At 36.3% G+C, this 20,810-nt stretch overlaps 1 protein-coding gene and 1 long non-coding RNA gene across 7 annotated transcripts in view; one reads left to right on the top strand and one right to left on the bottom strand.

Moving 5' to 3' along the window:
- The window catches only part of Herc4 (HECT and RLD domain containing E3 ubiquitin ligase 4), a 70,121-nt gene extending 52,071 nt beyond the window's left edge, over positions 1 to 18,050 (top strand). For all 6 annotated transcript variants that reach the window (XM_069846366.1, XM_069846368.1, XM_069846369.1 and 3 more), the window contains 5 exons: positions 1,643 to 1,775; positions 5,319 to 5,468; positions 9,280 to 9,428; positions 12,117 to 12,307; positions 15,677 to 18,050. In XM_069846366.1, the coding sequence (XP_069702467.1) occupies positions 1,643 to 1,775; positions 5,319 to 5,468; positions 9,280 to 9,428; positions 12,117 to 12,307; positions 15,677 to 15,829 (776 nt within the window). In that variant the 3' untranslated portion in view covers positions 15,830 to 18,050. The remainder of the gene's footprint in view (positions 1 to 1,642; positions 1,776 to 5,318; positions 5,469 to 9,279; positions 9,429 to 12,116; positions 12,308 to 15,676) is intronic.
- Positions 18,051 to 18,547: 497 nt separating this feature from the next.
- Positions 18,548 to 19,024, bottom strand: LOC138713877 (uncharacterized). The gene is made up of 3 exons (XR_011336001.1): positions 18,920 to 19,024; positions 18,696 to 18,882; positions 18,548 to 18,658 (listed from the first exon to the last, which is right to left on the bottom strand). It is a non-coding gene; the product is annotated as an uncharacterized lncRNA (long non-coding RNA).
- Positions 19,025 to 20,810: the final 1,786 nt, after the last annotated feature.

The raw sequence follows: 20,810 nt of genomic DNA, 5'->3' as shown, positions 1-20,810 counted from the left end.
TGGCCGATGCCCTTAGAAAACTAAAATACACCGTCTATGAAGAAGTCCACGGAACTGCCGACAATGGCAGTAACAGACAAATTGACATAATCGCCATTAGCGAATCCCTGTCTCATGTATGATAATCGACCCCACCATCAGGTTTGAAATGTATAAAGGACAGCCCGAAGACGTACATGAGGAGAAACGAGCAATCTGCGTTCCAGCCATCCCATATTATAAAGATAAATACTAACGTCACGATATCAGTGTTGCGGGATTGATGTTTGGAGCAAGAGGAACGATACCTAACTTCTCTTCTCAATTCTGTAAGACCCTAGGACTGCACAAATCTTTTCTGAACGAACTGGCCCTCCTCAGTCAGTCAGTCAAACTTTTACGGAACCACGTGTATGGACTCTAATTCAGTGTATGGAAAAAATTGACGCACCATTATCATTTTTCTTTTTCCTTCTTAGCTTTCATTGATTCTTTACTTCAAATTTTATTTTCTTCTGTAAACTGCCATTGTTTGTTTGTGTATTTGTTTGCCTTTTTTTCTTGCTCTTTTAGCTCTCATCATCTATTTATTCTTGTACTGTTTTGTATGCTTAGTCTAATGGCAGCCTCTAATTTGAGGAAGCTCTGATAAATAAATAAAAAAATAATTAGGAGTTTGTATCAAATGGTTTATATGATATATTGGAGTGTAGGCTTTCACGGCCGGCGTCAATAGTAGAAAAGTTTTCCGGGCTATGAGGCCGTGGTCTGTTGGTTGTGAGACCAAACGTTTCGTTCACTGCTGCGGTGATCATCTTCAGTGTGTCTATTGCTGGTGCGGCTGGTTCTACTGCGCGTGGAAAACAGCAAACCCGCCCGCGAAGCACATTCGAGCGCGGACCGAGGCGACAACAGCAAGCCCCCCCCCTCCCGCACTATATATACAACGATGCAGCCAGCGCAGACTGTAATCGGCACACGCAGTAGAACCAGCCGCACCAGCAATAGACATCACTGAAGATGTTCACCGCAGCAGTGAACGAAACGTTTGGTCTCACAACCAACAGACCACGGCCTCATAGCCCGGTTTATATGATAGTTCAGGAATTAATTTATAATTTTGAATAATGTCTGACCATTTAGAGGTTTCATTCTCTTGCATTATTTTAGAAGAATAACTAACATTGCCTTGTCATAAAAAATTGGTTGTACTATTCTGTAACATTGATACCATGTTATATATCTGCTTTTAAATAATACAGCAATACTTCGTGCATTAGTTGAGGATTATCTGTACTCCAGTGAGAGTTTAGCCATTAATGTGAAACCAGGCGTGAAAAGCGTAATTTCAGGTTCAACAATCAATTTGAACATCTTGCTCTAGCTACGTAATGAAGTCTGTGTACAGTTGTTTTGTAGGGTTTCGATACTTTCCATTGGAACACCAGCTTGGTAAAGATTTACAAGGTAAACATTTGAGCCATGCACCAATATCATCTGCTTTTGTTCCGTTAAAACTGAAGATGAAATTCCTGTGTCTTGAATGAGAAACTTCAACTAACTCATTGATCTACAGGTTACGTATTTTTTCTAAGTTTCCATTCCGAACAGATGATTAGTCTAACTTAAAAGTTTGTTTTTTTTTTCCTCCTTTCTCTCCCAGGGGTTCTGTGTGGCCTGGCCATCTATAATTTTACAATCATTGATCTTCCGTTCCCTTTGGCACTCTACAAGAAACTACTCAAGGAACCCGTGTCCCTGCAGGACCTCAAGGGATTGTCACCTGCTCTTGCGAAGTAAGTCAGAAAGAAGTGTCACTCATAACTACAGAAGTGTCTCAGGCAAAGAACAAATTCTAAACTTTCTCCTAAATTAAATATTGTTAAATTGTTGTCTGAACCTCACAAGTGATACCAAGAAGGCATTAATTATGAGGCAACTAGGCCAGGAGATAATGGGGTAGGGTGGCCAGTTCCTTTCCCCCTCCATTTCATACATCGTTGACTAGCCACATATTACACTAGTCAGACTTCAGATGCATACAAACAATTCTTCTTCCTCTGACACATATCGTCAAGTGAGATGTACTGCCTGGTAATAGATGTACATATCAGCCAGAACTTCAATCAGACGTGAGAGGTATATTTCATAATGTAGCATTTGACTGTAGTTCGTAATGTGTTACAGTAAGCGTTTGTAATTCTGCCACTTTTGTTTTACCATGGATCCCGGAATGGGTGCCCATACTTGGTACAGGGGAAACATATTCTATGTAAAAAATATGAAAACGATATATTAGATATGAAAGTGTAATACATTGATAGTGAGTCATTCCATGTCAACCTGGTCTTGTATCTAAAAAAATTGTTTTCCATAAAAAGTCTATTATCTGTATGTTAAAATACTCAACATAGTCCAGGAGACATGGATATATAGCATTTTAAAATATTGCCATAAATAACACAGTTAAACTTGTTAATTGATTGATAATTTCAATTGTGGTTTTGTTTCGTATGTTAGCTGTAGTGGGAGTTCGTGGATCTGGCCAAAGAAGGAAGATGTATCTGTGGAGAAATTTTCTGTCATAGTTAAAAAAGTGAAACATCCAAGAGTTATAAATAAGCGTGGACAGTTTGTTTTTGTTTGAAAATGATTCATTTTCACAGTAAAACTTTGTGATTGCGTTATTGTTTCCTTTTTTATATTTAATTAATCGTACTTTCAGATGTTTGTAGAAAATAATAATACAATAATTGAAATTTTCATATTTCAAATATTCTGTCACACCTGTAACATGTTATAAATATTCTGTATGTTCTTGGTGAAATGAAAATCCAAGTTTAGAAAAGGTAATCGTCTTCTAAAAATTTTACAGATACGGAAAAGAAAAGTTCTGCTCTTTCAGAACTTACGAATTAGCAGAGTTACTGAATGATCCACATGAATGCGCAATGCCAATGAAAAATTTTGTCACACATGTAACAAAAGATAAGGATTTAATAATTATGGATCAATAACTAGATAACTGAAGGTATTTGTCATAGCTTTTTCAACTGCCTACAAGATAAGAAATTATCATAACCTTTACTTACTTACTTACTTACAAATGGCTTTTAAGGATCCCTCAGGTTCATTGCTGCCCTCACATAAGCCCGCCATTGGTCCCTATCCTGTGCAAGATTAATCCAGTCTCTATCATCATATCCCACCTCCCTGAAATCCATTTTAATATTATCCTCCCATCTACATCTCGGCCTCCCAAAGATCTTTTTCCCTCCGGCCTCTCAACTGACACTATGCATTTCTGGATTCGCCCATACGTGCTACATGCCCTGCCCATCTCAAACGTCTGGATTTAATATTTCTAATTATGTCAGGTGAAAAATACAATGCGCGCAGTTCTGCTTTGTCTAACTTTCTCCATTCTCCTGTAACTTCATCCCTCTTAGCCCAAATATTTTCCTAAGAACCTTATTCTCAAACACCCTTAATCTCTGTTCCTCTCTCAAAGTGAGAGTCCAAGTTTCACAACCATAAAGAAAAACTGGTAATATAACTGTTTTATAAATTCTAACTCTGAGTCTTTTTGAGAGCAGATTGGATGACAAAAACTTCTTAACTGAATAATAGCAGGCATTTTCCATATTTATTCTGTGTTTAATTTCTCCCGAGTGTCATTTATATTTGTTACTGTTGCTCCAAGATATTTGAATTTTTCCACCTCTTCAAAGGATAAATCTCCAATTTTTATATTTCCATTTCGTACAATATTCTGGTCACGAGACATAATCATATACTTTGTCTTTTCGGGATTTACTTCCAAACCTATCGTTTTTCTTGCTTCAAGTAAAATTTTCGTATTTTCCCTAATCGTTTGTGGATGTTCTCCTAACATATTTACGTCATCCGCATAAACAAGCAGCTGATGTAACCTGTTCAAGTCATAATTCAAACGACCCATTACCTAAATATCTAAGCACCATTTGACTTACTTACTTACAAATGGCTTTTAAGGAACCTGCAGGTTCATTGCCGCCCTCACATAAGCCCCCCATCGGTCCCTATCCTGAGCAAGATTAATCCAGTCTCTTATCATCATATCCCACCTCCCTCAAATCCATTTTAATATTATCCTCCCATCTACATCTCGGCCTACCCAAAGATCTTTTTCCCCTCCAGCCTCCCAACTAACACTCTATATGCATTTCTGGATTCGGCCATACGTGCTACATGCCCTGCCCATCTCAAACATCAGGATTTTATGTTCCTAATTATGTCAGGTGAAGAATACAATGCGTGCAGTTCTGCTTTGTGTAACTTTCTCCATTCTCCTGTAACTTCATCACTCTTAGCCCAAATATTTTCCTAAGAACCTTATTCTCAAACACCCTTAAGGGTATATGTAAGTGAACGACCACAAATTATTAGAAAATGCATGCTCTAAATATCTTAATTTTATAAGGAAATGAACTCACAATGGACAAAAATTACAAGGTACCACAGCAAGACTTATTAGAACTTAAATATCTGATAAAAATATAAAAAAGTTACTAATAATATTTTTTAGAATTCACTTTTTACTTTAAGTTAAATTTTCCAAAATTTGAATATTTTCACACATGTTATTTCATAAATCCACAACCATTAGAGATGGAATTATGAAATTTTGTACACTGATTTAACATGCATTTATGCAAAAGGTAGACTAAAATGATGTCCATTTCTTTGAAAATAGAAAAATTAGGTCACAAAATGTTATGTATATGTTAATATATATTTTATATAGGACAAATAAAAAATTAATTTTATTAAAATAAACGTCTCTGCATGTCTGAAAGTAGTCTACTTTTCAGAAATAAGTGTTTATTACATTCAGGAAAAATATTAAAAATGTCAGAGAAATCATAACAATGTTATGGTTACCAAATGATGTAACTGCACAATTTTTTTGTTTCTTTTTTTTCATACTTTGATAAAACTAGTTTGAAAAATATTATTAGTAACCTTTCTTTATAATTTTATCAGATATTGAAATTCTAATAAGTCTCGTTGTGGTACCTTGTAAGTTTTATCCAATTTGAGCTCATTTTCTTCTTTCTTTTAGAAATTTAGAGCCTGCATTTTCTAATAATATTTGTCGTCGTTCACGTACATATACCCTTAATCTCTGTTCCTCTCTCAAAGTGAGAGTCCAAGTTTCACAACCATACAGAACAACCAGTAATATGCCATAATCTTTAGTCTTTTAATGTAACTAAATATTTGTCACACCCTTAACAGTGGAATAACCGTGACATAATTTCGGTGAGTGAAGTTGTTGCTGTTGTTTTCGATTCTAGAAGCTTGCAGGACATGCTGGACTATGATCAACCTGACTTAGAGGAAGTATTTGCTCTTAATTTCGAGGTGGCAAGAGATGTGTTTGGTGAAGTCAGGGTTCATCCTCTGAAACCAGATGGTGAGAAGATATCCGTCACACAGGAGAACAAGTAAGTAACCTAAAGTTATAAGCACTAGACTTCAGTTTTCTTTATGCATTAAAAAGTATCCAACTTTTTAGGAGGTGCTAGTATGCATCAAAATAAGAAAAAATGCCTAATAAACATGGGTCCTACAACACATACTTTCTGAGATCTGAATACTTATTCATAGGAGATGCTCAATATGACATACTCTATTAAATATAGAATATAATCTAAATTTAACAGAAGAAATACTGAAATTAGAAGTAAACACTGAAATACTAAAACAATTGTCTTTAGAGACAATGTTGTTGTTGTTGTTATCTAATGCTGGGCTTTGGCAACGAAGCCATTAGCATTCTTGCTCTCCAATATTTCTCTGTGGTGGATCCATCAGGTAGAACTTCACAGGTTATGAGATGATCTTCAGTCATTTCTTCTTCTTTTAGCATAAGTGTAACCGTTTTTTAAGTGGGCACCAATTTTTTACCTATTGTCTCTTTAGAGACAATTAATATTAGGTACCCTCCACAAAACTGGCTTCATTTATACACTGACGGATCTTTGATCTCCAGAGATCTGCAGGTGTTACGTGCTGTCTCTTCTCACTTTATAGATCTCTTGGATATGGAACAACAAGTTTTGATGGTGAAATCATTGCAATAAGTGAATGTCTCAGGAATCTTCTATGCCACATCAATAAATTTAGGAATGCAGTTATATTGTCAGACTCCAAAGCAGCTATTCTATCAATAGTCTCTAAACACACACCTTCATCTCAAACAGCAGAAATAACTAAAATGCTCTCTCAATTAATATCACTCAATAAAAGAATTGTATTCCAATGGATACCATCCCATTGTGGAATCCTGGGAAACGAGAATGCAGATGCTTTAGCAAAGAAGGGCAGCACTACTACTTACAGACCTGTTACTAAATCTACGTATTACTCTGTGAAGAGATTTATTAAATCTACATACTTAGACTTCAACAAACAAAATTTGATAACACAATCCCAAGGGAAAAAATGGAACTCTCTGCATCAAAATCCACAGTTAATTCCCTATTTACCACGAAAATCGTCTGTAGCTGCATTTAGATTGGCAACAGGCCATGATTGTTTGGCCAAACACCTGCATAGAATTGGAATATATCAGTCCCCTAACTGCCCATTGTGCAACTCAAACCAAGAAATGGATTCGGAACACCTCAAAATCTGTGCTTCAGTGGCTAGTCATGATAATATCTTTGAAAAATATTGGAATGCAAAAGGTCAAATGACTTTATTGTCAAACGCCTGGCATTAGAAAATAACAACAATATTCATGGCAATGCATTCCTCTGTCCTTTGGCGTAAGGAATCACGCACTCTTTGAAATTGACCTGGATGTTCTTGATAACCAAAAGACTAGGGGATTTGGATTCCCAATCAATCCAGCGGTCCTGAAATGTCAGCGTCAGGTGTTCACACTCATTGCGGAAAAAATGTGTTGGTGTGCCATCATGCATGAACCAGATCTGTAGTCTTTGCTGACATGGCACATACTCCAGCAAGGTAGGCAATACGTTAATAAGAAAGTCCTGATAACGAGCCACAGTTAATCTTTGTGGTAGCACGTATGGCCCTTAATCTATCACCAAGAACGCCTGCCCATATGTTGATTGAGAATCAGTGATGATGCCTTGTTTCTTCAACTGCATGGGAATTTTCATCAGCCCACATTTTTTTCTTGTTTTGATGCATACTATCACCTCCTAAAATATTGGATACTTTTTTTTAACACTGTATATTTTGTGTGTAGTTTAACCACAATGATCCGAAGTTAGTCAAGATCGATCATTCATTCGTTCATTCATTCATTGTTCTGCCCAAGTGCAGTCTTTCACTGCAAACCCAGCTTTCTCCAATCTTTCCTATTTTCTGCCTTCCTCTTGTCTCCTCATGAGATTCATATACCTTAATGTCGTCTATCATCTGATATCTTCTTCTGCCACGAACTCCTCTCCCTTTCACCATTCCTTCCACTGCATCCTTCAGTAGGCAGTTTCTTCCCAGCCAGTGACCCAACAAATTCCTTTTTCTCTTCCTGGTCAGTTTCAGTATCATTCTTTCTTCACCCACTCTTTCCAACACAGCTTCATTTCTTATTCTGTCTGTCCATTTCACACACTCCATCCTTCTCCATATCTACATTTCAAATGCTTCTATTTGCTTCCCTTCACTTCATTGTAATGTCCATGTTTCTGCCCCATACAATGCTACACTTCATACAAAGCACTTCACTAGTCTCTTACTTAGTTATTTTTCCAGAGGTCCATAGAAGATGCACCTTTTTATATTTCTATATCCACTGGTTATAAGATTTCTATAGCTTATAAGATCTCAAGATTATTACACACAATAAAAGTGCTGAAATAACTTTTTTCATGAAATAAAGTATTTGTTTTTTATACAAAAATCTCATAAATAATGTGCAAACTCATTATTTCATATGATATTTTTTTCTTTTTTTGATTAAAATTTTCAGTAGTGTCCGGAAACTTTTTACTTGTGGTTATTTAGCATTAGACATTAAATTGTTTAGTATATAATAATAATAATAATAATAATAATAATAATAATAATAATAATAATAATAATACTTACTTACTGGCTTTTAAGGAACCCGGAGGTTCATTGCCGCCCTCACATAAGCCCGCCATTGGTCTCTATCCTGAGCAAGATTAATCCAGTCTCTACCATCATATTCCACCTCCCTCAAATCCATTTTAATATTATCTTCCCATCTACGTCTCGGCCTCCCCAAAGGTCTTTTCCCCTCTGGCCACCCAACGAACACTCTATATTCATTTCTGGATTCGCCCATACGTGCTACATGCCCTGCCCATCTCAAACGTCTGGATTTTATGTTCCTAATTATGCCAGGTGAAGGATACAATGCGTGCAGCTCTGCATTGTATAACTTTCTCCATTCTTCTGTAACTTCATGCCTTTTAGCCCCAAATATTTTCCTAAGAACCTTATTCTCAAACACCCTTAACCTATGTTTCTCTCTCAGAGTGAGAGTCCAAGTTTCACAGCCATACAGAACAACCGGTAATATAACTGTTTTATAAATTCTAACTTTCAGATTTTTTGACAGCAGACTGGATGACAAAGCTTCTCAACCGAATAATAACAGGCATTTCCCATATTTATTCTGCATTTAATTTCCTCCCAAGTGTCATTTATATTTGTTACTGTTGCTTCAAGATATTTGAATTTTTCCACCTCTTCGAAGGATAAATCTCCAACTTTTATATTTCCATTTCGTACAATATTATGGTCACGAGACATAATCATATACTTTGTCTTTTCGGGATTTACTTCCAACCCTATCTCTTTACTTGCTTCAAGTAAAATTTCCGCGTTTTCCCTAATCGTTTGTGTATTTTCTCCTAACATATTCACGTCATCCGCATAGACAAGAAGCTGATGTAACCCGTTCAAAACATAATAATAATAATAATAATAATAATAATGATTTATTTAAACCTGGCAGAGTTAAGGCCATACAGCCTTCTGCAACACTCAACCAGGAGTAAAACTGTGTTACAAAAAACACTACAAATTTACAAAGTACACTACAATTTTACACACAAAACTGAATAAGATACAAAACTGAATATGAATTATGAATAATTAAATTGACCATTTTATTCTCGATATTTTGTAGTTACGATGTAAGTTCTCCTTTCGATACTTTGCCTCCAAAGTATTGAACCTTCTTTTCTGTTTCACTGAATTGTGTTTTGTTAGTGCATATGTTAGTGTGTATAGACAACATCGTTATTGCAGGCAGGAGTTCGTGGACCTGTACGTGGACTGGGTGCTGAACAAATCTGTAGAGCTGCACTTCAAATCGTTCAGCACAGGATTCCACAAAGTGTGTGGAGGGCGCGTTCTGGAATTGTTTCATTCTCACGAATTGATGGCTGTTGTGGTTGGTAAGTTGATGATAATACGTGGGTCATTTCATAAATAATGCACAGGTTGGTAGAACTGTGAAGTAGATGACATAACACCAATGAAAATTACGTCAATTGCAGTTGAAGGATTGAGGAAGAAGCACGTTTGTTCATTTCATCTGCAGGTTCATTGCCGCCCTCACATAAGCCCGCCATCGGTCCCTATCCTGTGCAAGATTAATCCAGTCTCTACCATCATATCCCACCTCCCACAAATCCATTTTAATATTATCCTCCCATCTACGTCTCAGCCTTCTGAAAGGTCTTTTTCCTTCCGGCTAACACTCTATATGCATTTCTGCATTCGGTCATACGTGCTACATGCTCTGCCCATCTCAAACGTCTGGATTTAATGTTCCTAAAGGCTGGTTCACAATAAACCGGAAACGAGAATCGAAACGAAAACGGTAAAATTGTTAAAATGTGTACATTTAAATGTGAGCATTCACAATTAACGAAAAGCTTGCCTGAGCCCGGGATCGGGAACGGAGAGTTGGCCAAGTTTCAACTTTGGCGTTCACGTTTCTGATCACAGCCCACTAGATTCATTCTATTGCCATCTAAAAGCTTTTTTGTCGTCGTATATTTTGTAGCAAGAAGACCGTGACATAACCTATGCATTATTTTGTTCTGTGCTGTGCATCATGGAGCAAGTTTTATTTGATGAGATTCTAATATTGAGTGTTGAGGAAAATCCTCACGTTTACGATAAGCGGCGCCCCTCGTATAAAGATGAGAAAATGAAGGAGAATACGTGGCTTTCAATAGCTGCATCTTTGAACACCGACCATAAGCGAATCATATTTTATTACTGTATTGGTTGTATTACACACTACATATTCATGCTTTAATTCAATAACTACTGTTGTGTTCATTTTTGTTCTATTACAAATGTTTCTTCTCTAATTATTTTACGTTATGGTAGACTTAAAATAGGTTGTGATAATAAAGATGCATGTGCATATTTATAGTACTGTACCTAATGAAATGTTTCAGTTGAAATTTCGAAGTTTGTTAACCTGTGTTTATGTTGGCTGCCTTGTACTCATGAGAGAACGCCATTGGTCAATTATACACAAATAACATCAGAATGCGTAATATCGACTTTACATATCGTTATTGACATGCATATCGATATGCATAGTCATCTACGTTCTCGGTTTATTGTGAATAAAAAATTGTCATATTCCCGTCCTCTGATTCTCGTTTTCATTCTGGTTCTCGTTCCCGGTTTATTGTGAACCAGTCCTAATTATGTCAGGTGAAGAATACAATGCGTGCAGTTCTGCATTGTTGTAACTTTCTCCATTCTCCTGTAACTTCATCCCCCTTAGCCTCAAATATTTTCCTAAGAACCTTATTCTCAATCACCCTCAATCTCTGTTCCTCTCTCAAAATAAGAGTCCAAGTTTCACAACCATACAGAACAACCGGTAATATAACTGTTTTATAAATTATAACTTTTAGCTTCTTTGAGAGCAGACTGGATGAGAAGAGCTTCTTTATATTTCCATTTTGGCTGCAAAAGGGTATCTGTCGGATACAGGGGGAGAGCCATTAATCCTTCCCATTGAAGGCTTTAAGGAACTAACTTGGCTAAATACCCAATGTCCCATCCCTACCTTCCCGTGGTGCAGCTGTTAGTAAGCATAATTTTACAAGCTGAACTAAAGGGAGGGGCTACTCATCAATTAGCACTGGTCAGCTTGATGAGTTAATGACTGAATTTGGTATAATTTTCCTCTATTCAATACCTAATTCCCTCTTTATCCTTTCCTATCCAGTCCTCTGACTGAACTCTTACTTTCTTCGACCCCGACGGCATTAGAGTATTCGAGGCCTAGGGGTTCATTTCCCTTTCCTTCCTCCTCTTTCTACTTTTCTGTTCCTAGTGCTGACCTACTATGGCACTAAAATCGTCCTCCAGTGGCTTAAGGAGGGAAAGCTGGTGATCAACAAGATCTCCCAGCTAGGTCCAATGGACCCGTCGACCAACAGCAGGTGTGGTCCTCCAGACATTCTGGGGCTTGTGTGTGAATGAAGTAGCCACCAAAACGTTAAAATATGGTGTTCACTTAAATCGGCTACAGCTTGCCATTTAACAAATCTGTGCTCCATTGGCTGGTCATGATAATATCTTTGAAAAATATTGGAGTGCAAGAGGTCAAATGGCTTTATTGTCAAACGCCTGGCATTAGAAAACAACAACATATGAATAATTTCAAGGGAAAAATTGTTCCGGGGCCGGGTATCGATCCCAGGACCTCTGGTTGAACGTACCAGCGCTCTCCCAACTGAGCTACCCGGGAACTCCACCCGACACCGTCCCAACTTTTCCCTTTATATCCACACAACTCGCGTGGGCTGACGAAATGCCAGAGACCCACATCGAGTGCACACAAACTCTGACCAGAGGTCCTAGGATCGATAACTGGCCCCGGAACAATTTTTCCCCTGAAATTATTTAAATCTGCTTTACAGGAAGCTCCACCTGAAAGACTAGATTTGTAGAACAACAACATATTTCCATTTCGTACAATGTTCTGGTCACGAGACATAATCATATGCTTTGTATAAAATGCATATTAGGGAGGTATATGTTAATGGGAAGCAAGAAAACAAATGGAATATATTGAAGCATTACTACTGTTATTTATTATTTTGCAGGCAATGAGAACTATGACTGGGAGGAGCTGGAACGCAATGCTGAGTACAAGAATGGCTACACTGAAAATGACGACACCATCAGGATGTTCTGGGAGGTGTTCCATGAGCTGCCCGAGGAGGAGAAGAGGAAGTTCCTGCTGTACCTCACAGGCAGCGTGCGCATACCTGTGCAAGGAATGAAGGCCATCAAGGTGAGCATCCTGTATGGCTAACATTGAAGAAAGTCATTGTTATTTATGGTGCAGCTTACAAAATAACCTTGTGACCTTAAGGCAGACACGGTGCATGTGATGTGATGAGAACATTTCACTTTCCTCATGATGGGCCGCTGTTGCCATTATCACTTCCACCAGCTGGGACCTGTTTTTTAAAATGACTATTTTGACTGATGACAAGAAAAACGAGTCACAAATGCCAACTATCAACAGTGACATATGCCTTCTCTTCATATGCACTGCGGAGATATTTGGGACTTAACCCAGGCACAATCTAATGATTAGAAGTTGTGCACTGCCACCTCTCCTAGTCCCGAGGTAGAAACACGTTTCAGCTTTTTGTGTTATATGTTCTATACAGAGTGTTCATTTCAAAACTTCCCAGTCTAAATAACTATAAAATTTAAATTGAATTTAATTAAAGAAAGAACACGTCAATTTAGATATTGAGTGGAGAAGTTTAAAACCAGTCTTAACTGCATGTTAGGTTTCACCCCCTCACCTCCAGCCACCCTCACTTTGAAATTTCAAATGGTACCCCTATCTTGTGATACTTAAATTTGAAAGAGAATTCAATTGTTTATTCATTTCATTTATTTGTTTTCGCATCTTTTGTTTCTATCGTCGCCTGGCAACCTGTATTTTTGTTATTGTCAGTTGAGTGTAGGATGAAAGCAATTTATTTTGTTTAATTTCCTCAATAAGGATGATTTCTGTTCTATTTTCAAGGGTATACACACCATTTTAAAATAATTTAATACACAAACACAACTATTACATTAAATGCTCAATAAGTTTTTGTAGCTTTATTCTGTTCAGCTCTAATCAACAATAACAACAATCCAGGTTGCCAGGCGATGATAGAAAACAAAAGATACGAAAACAAATGAATAAAGTGTATAAACAATTGAATGCTCTTCCAAATTTAAGTATCATAAGATAGGGGTGCCATTTGAAATTTCAACGTGAGGGGTGGCTGGAGGTAAGAGGGTGAGAACTAATATGTAATTAAGACTGGTTTTAAACTTTCCCCTCAATATCTAAATTGACGTATTTTTTTATTTAATTAAATTGAATTTAAATTATATAGTTATTTGGACTGGGAAGTTTTGAAATGAACGCTGTGTGTGTTTATTCCAAGTAGCTTTGTATAAAAAAATCACTCTTAAGTACAGGGACGTTCTTAAGTATCTGATCACTTGAGAAATTGACTAATTTTTTAGGATTGTCGTCTGTGTTGTACGTCTCTGTTAATAAGAACCTTTCCCGGTGCTGTACACTCGATTTTTTTATGTTTAAAGTATTTAATATTTATGTGTGTAAATACAACAGAAATGTATGTTAATAAGGCGTTTTTTTAATTTAATTTTCTAAATAAATCATCTCGCGATCCACCCACACTTTGTGAACCACTGGGTTAGGGAATATGCACTTTAGATTTCTACAGTGTGTCCCAAATTGATGTATACACTCTTTGAAATACTATATCACAGAAAAGAAATGAGATAAAAATACGATTTTTGCGGTTTATGATTCAGAAGGCAGTGGAAAGCATGGAAACATGTTCATCTGTTTATAAACAAACATAGCGGTGCAATTATCATTCGATAAACATAAGTTGATATCGAAATGTTATTGGAAAGTGGAGAATGTTGTTGAGGTTCAACGATATTGGAGGGTGAAATTTGGAACACAACCACCAACAAGGTTAACTATCACAAGAATCCGAGACAAGTTTGAAGTCGACGGAACGGTGCAAGATGTGTTGAAAGGGCGGTGCGGAAGAAAGAGAAGTTCACCGATAACGAGAGTGTTGATGCAGTCATGCAGACTTTTGCACAATCCCCAAAGAAGTCAATGAGGCAATGTTCTCGTGAGATCGGTATCAGCAAATCCAGTGTTCATCAAATTTTGCGAGCTCAAAAATGGAAGCCTTACATTCCGAGACTTCTCCACGCACTAAATGAGGGCGACCCAGAGATTGATAGGACGAAGAGGAAGTGCTGCTGAGTTCCCGCCTCGATCTCTGGATTTAACCCCTCCAGACTTCTACCTATGGGAAGCCCTAAAGGACACAGTGTATGCCACAAAACCACAAACGCTGGAGGAACTGAGACTTTAGATTGAACATGCCTGTAATGATATTTCATTAGCAACAATCCAATTGGTATGTCGCCCTGTTGTATGTCGTTGGGAGTGTACTGTGGCGGAAGGGAGCCATTTTGAACATGTATGGGCTTAGGGAATATAAAACTGCAAAAATCGTATTTCTGACTCATCTCGTTGCCGAGAAATAGTGTTTCAAAATGTGTATACAGCAATTTGGGACACACTGTATGATGCTGCAATGGTATCCACTGAAGAATCTGTTATTTTCGAGGTTCCATTGAGAATGATGACGAGGAGGAGGAGGAGAGTATGTATGTATGTATGTATGTATTTATTAACACTACAATTGGGTATACACCCGGTGGCAGTGATATATAATATACAATAATTACAGTTACATGAAATAAAATAAAATAAACCTAAATGAAATAAAATAAAATAAATGTAAATCTATAAATAGTAGATGCAATAAACCTAGGACTATAATTAAAAACTATTCTAGAATAACGCCTACGATAAGCAAAAGTAAATCTAACTTATAAGTACTTCTATTTCACCCAACTATTACCAATTTAAATAATTACATATCACCTTAATTAATTACATACCAACTTAATTACATATCATCTTAATTAATTACATATCACCTTAATTTATTTACATATCAACTAAATTACATATCATCTTAAATAATTATATATCACCTTAATTAATTACGTACCAACTTAATTACATATCAACTTAATTATTTTACATATCAACTTAATTAATTACATATCAACTTAATTAATTGGATGACACGACTTAAATAATTACACTGCACCTCCAATTACATTTTCAGTCTAATCTTCTCAACCTTTCCTTAAATGTATCGATTTTAAGAGGACCACCCTGAAAGATTGCTGCAGGTAAGCTGTTCCAGTCTACTATTGTGCGGTTAACAAAAGAAAATTTTGCCACGTCCGTTCTTTGTTTTCTACATTTAAACTTCCTAATATGATCAGCCCTTCCTAAGTATGATGGTGTTGCTAATCTAGCATTGATATCGGTCCATGCTTTGTGTCCCATTTGTGCCTTAAACAATGCGGTGAGTCTGATTTTTCGTCGCCTTGATTTGAGAAGTTCCCACCCTAAGTCTTTTATTATCTCCTCACCATGTCCCTTCCCCATTTTGACATATTTTGCTGCCTTGCGTTGGACCTTTTCTGGATGATGATGGTGATCGTTACGTTACAGATCTACATCCAGCCTACTTTAGACGACAAGTTCTTGCCCGTAGCTCACACCTGCTTCAACCTCCTTGACCTGCCTCGCTACGGCACTAAAGAGAAGCTGCGGTACAAGCTGCTGCAGGCCATCCAGCAGACCCAGGGCTTCTCGCTGGTCTGACGTCACTGCTGGAGTTGTAAACAAAGGAGACTTGCCTGAAAAACAAATGCTGAATGTAGGTAATGTAAATAATTTGTAATAAAGTCGTGACGTATTTATTGTAGAACAACGCAGCTCTTCTCACTAGTGCTGGTTTTTGGCGAGGATGTTATTTTTTAAGACCTCATTTTGTAAAATATTGTATTCTATTGACAAACGTAGTTTGCATTATGATTTTGCTATGCAAAGAGAATATACAGTACTTATTACTTTCCCTGCAAGAGTGGGTAGTTTGTGCCTTCGCAGTTTCATTTAATTACATTAATTCACCCTCAAATGGTTTGAATATCAAAAAGCAGTTGTTGAATACGTATTTTAAAATGATATTTTATAGTAATAATGCTAGAATGTTAATGATACAGTTTCCATCCTATTTCATTTTGTTTGAGAAAGTTAGGGTCGATTTCTAAAACACGGAAGAAATCGTGGTTCCAAACCTCGGCTTTTAAACCGCGATCGAGGTCCGAATCCTTGTATGATTTTTAAAACGAAGTCGAGATGCGGCTTGAGAAGAAACCGAGGTTTGTGGGTTTTATATATGGCAACGCAGCTTAGAATCGATTTTTATTGTTGTAAACAGTCGATATTAGAAAGAAATGAACATCGGATTAATAATTTTATTCAATTGCAGTAAGTCACATTCTTTTGTTCTCAGCTAAGGTTGTTATATTTACTAATTTACAGAATATATGTGCGTTTAAAATACTAGCATTACTTAGTATTTAATAGGAAATGGATTTTTAGAGACCAGAATGATATTGCCCAAATAATTAGTACAAATCGAGCGTTCATGTTATAGTTTATTATTTGTTCATAACTACTACCAACATCAACTACCTGAAAACCCGATTCTAAGGAATTGATAACCTAAATATTAACTGGATTAAAATTTCATATGAAACGAAAATGTAGTGTAGTTCTACATATTTTCACATAGGCCTATACTAGACTTACTGTGGGGAAAGCCTCAGTAGCATAAAACTTAAAATAAGAAGACAAAGTCACGTTTGCTTCATATACTTATAGGCTCACATCAATTTCGAGTATTAAATAAAACCACTGTAAAGGCTAAGAATTAAGTGTCTTATAGGCATAAAGGTGCAATTAATATAAAATATTATATCTTACTTCCCTCTAAGCAACAAGAAGGTGTAAAAAAAATTGTCAACCCGCTGCCTCTTCAATTTCGTTGCAGATTATTATTTAGCATTCTTGCTAAATTTTGCGTTGATTCCTTCGAAAATCGAAATATTCCCTTGAAATTATCGTCGTTATATAGTTACAAAGGATTATTCCTGTCTCTCATCACTCTAATCCGGAGATTTAATATTCGTAGACATAAATTTTTATTTGATAACCATCCAGCTGATCTACTGCCTCCATCTTGTATACATGAAACCGTGGTCTTAAACCTGCCTCAGCCGTGGTCTCTGCTTCAGACCATGGTTTCGAGCCATGGCTCAGAAAAATGAAAAAGACCTCGTTTTGTAAATACAAAAACGGTTTAAAGCCATGGCCGTGATCTAGACCTCGTTTTAGAAATCGACCCTTAATGTCTCAAATTATATTTTAAGTGACTACAATCGAATATTTTTTTGAGGAATGAAGAGAGAAATGTAATGTTTTATATTGCAAACAATTTTCATTATAAGTGATAAATGCAGAGCAGTACGTGAATTATGTATCCATCTTAATGTAAATGAAACTTCACAATGTTCTGTTCATTTCATTCTGAACATCAGAAATCTATGATGTACAGGACGAGAGTGTGGTGAACATGTTGCTGGAAGATTTTTGATGGTACTAAATAATGTTATATTTAAAGAGTTAAAATTTGTTGGTAGATTGGTTAGCATATAAAGAAATGTTTGTACTTTTTTTTTTGTATGATATTTTTTATATTCTTTTTGTGATTATTTATATTTGTTTTTAAGTATTACTATTATTATTGCTAGATTGCTGACAGTTATGTACAATAAAACGCAAAGCCCAATCAAGGGAGGATGTAACAGTAATTTTTTAACTACTGTACTTCTTATATTAATACGATTTGTACTGAATTATGTTTAATTTGTTCTCAACTTTTATTAGTTATGTTGTTAATATTTATGTTATACTCTACTCATCAAAGTTTTTATGTAAAAAAAACTAATATTTAAGAATTAAAGTTTATTTAATACTCTGATGAATTTTATGATATTTAGGGTCTTATTCATAAATCAGACTTCGGCTGAAAACTTACTAAAGTCATCTTTCATAGTAAAGTTTAACTTTGTTAAAAGTCCTATTCATAGACAATACTTCTGAGAATTTGACTTTGACTTTGGTAAGTCGAGATTTGACGATCTTGTTCTAATATTGGCAATCAAAATCATGGCCTTCTAAACGAATTAAATTAATGAATAGCTGAATTAGAGTAGACATTAGCATAATAAGAGCCATCTTTTGAGTCTCGAATCAGTGAAACAATTGAACATCGACAGACGTTAAGCGATTGTTGCAGCATTATAATCATTATAATCAGCATTTTAATCATTGTTCATTATGAATTGATTAGTAGGCCGATCTATTGAACCCTTATTTAGGGCGGCTTTTGTTAACACAAATAATATATTCAATGTAAAATAATTGTGAAGACGTGAAAGATAAGATGATGCCACCAAAGACAGATTATGAAAGAGACATGCTACTAGAACTGGTGAAGATGTATAAAGAATGCAATTAAATATACAAAATCATTATAATCAGCATTTTAATCATTGTTCATTATGAATTGATTAGTAGGCCGATCTATTGAACCCTTATTTAGGGCGGCTTTTGTTAACACAAATAATATATTCAATGTAAAATAATTGTGAAGACGTGAAAGATAAGAAGATGCCACCAAAGACAGATTATGAAAGAGACATGCTACTAGAACTGGTGAAAATGTATAAAGAATGCAATTAAATATACAAAATCATTATAATCAGCATTTTAATCATTGTTCATTATGAATTGATTAGTAGGCCGATCTATTGAACCCTTATTTAGGGCGGCTTTTGTTAACACAAATAATATATTCAATGTAAAATAATTGTGAAGACGTGAAAGATAAGAAGATGCCACCAAAGACAGATTATGAAAGAGACATGCTACTAGAACTGGTGAAAATGTATAAAGAATGCAATTAAATATACAAAATCATTATAATCAGCATTTTAATCATTGTTCATTATGAATTGATTAGTAGGCCGATCTATTGAACCCTTATTTAGGGCGGCTTTTAACACAAATAATATATTCAATGTAAAATAATTGTGAAGACGTGAAAGATAAGAAGATCCCACCAATGACAGATTATGAAAGAGACATGCTACTAGAACTGGTGAAGACGTATAAAGAATGCAATTAAATATACAAAATCAATAGTAAACCATTAATCATTATACCCATAGAGCAATATTGAAGTGAAATAAGAGTATTATTAATGTAACAGGTAATCCTTTTTTATTATTCTATTATTCATCAGTGCATGTTGAAACATGTGAATATTATTTAATACGGTCCATTTATCAAATCTAGGCTATATCTTGATTTGAATTCATTATCTCTATAAACTTCAATAGAGTTTTGCACATGTCTAATAATATGCCGAGAAACATGAGAAGCTTCAATAATTTCCTGGATGTTATGAATCTTCTCGGCAAATATAACAATTTCCCAAATATCAGCCATTTTTCTTATGTCCACGAACGAAAGTCACAAAGTCTAGATTTTCTGCGACTTCGAAGTAAAGTCAGGATCGAAGTTCACTTTCATCAAAGTATCGACTGTGAATAGGAAATTGCGTCTTTATAATTTGCAAAGTTAACTTTGGTCCAAAGTCTCGTCTATGACTACGACCCTTAAAGACAATCTTGTCCCTTTGGGGTAATGCTGTGTATTGCCAGATATCATCAGACGAGATGCTTAATAGCTAATGCTCTCCTTAAGAAAGGCCTCAATGTTTATGAAGACGTCCATGGGATTGCTGCAAATGGTAGCACCAGATATATTGCCATGGTAGCCACATCACCTGGCGCTTCCGCTGCCATCATTATTGATCTGTACAGTTCGAGTCCCGTGCTAATCAACCAGAAGTTAATGCTGAGAAGACTGGAATCTATACGCCAACCATCTTGTACTACGAAGGCCTGTTCATCGGTGCAAGAGGTGCCATCCCACTCGCAACTCGGCACTTCCTGAAGGCTACAGGAACTTCCAGAGACTTCGTTGAACATTTGGTTTTAGCCGCCTAAGGAGTCACCCGCCATCTTAACCCGGGAGAAGGCACATAGTGGGGAAAAGACCACATTTTGTTTTAAATCTGAACTACTTCAATGGCAGGAAACCTCTGACCTCCTCACTCTTTCATACCCTTAATTAGTGCCTTGTTGACAATTTGTGCACCTGAAATAATCAAAGTTGTGCTCTATTTCGAACAGATGCTTGTTATTTTTGTAGTGCTGTGTTTTTTATGGTGTGCGCTCTCTCATGTTACAACAATAAAATGAATTCCCCTGTATCCCAGTAAAGTGCACGTTGCACTAAACTGGTAACACTGTGATGGCGTGACTTCCCCACTCCATCATAACCTTAATTAGAGCATTGTTGACATTTTCTGTACTTGTAATGCTCACATCTGTGCACTTATAGTTACGTGCTCGTTCTTTTTGTGTTGTCGGGCAATCCTCACGTTATACAGGGTGTTTCAGAAATACGGGGCATAATTTCAGGTATGTATTTCCCACATGTAGACAATCAAAATAGTTCATTACAACATGTGTCCGAAAATGCTTTATTTCCGAGTTATGGCCTTCACAACATTGAAATTCACCGGAACGTTTTTCTTTCCGCAGGTCGTTGCCGTCAAAGGAGACATTAAGAGGGCACTCTGACAGTTCATTCCGAGGCGAAGGTT

Source organism: Periplaneta americana, chromosome 14 (genome assembly GCF_040183065.1).
Source record: "Periplaneta americana isolate PAMFEO1 chromosome 14, P.americana_PAMFEO1_priV1, whole genome shotgun sequence".
Classification (NCBI taxonomy): Eukaryota; Metazoa; Arthropoda; class Insecta; order Blattodea; family Blattidae; genus Periplaneta; species Periplaneta americana.
Note: the sequence above shows the minus strand (reverse complement) of the source record. Positions and strands in the feature narration are given on the sequence as shown.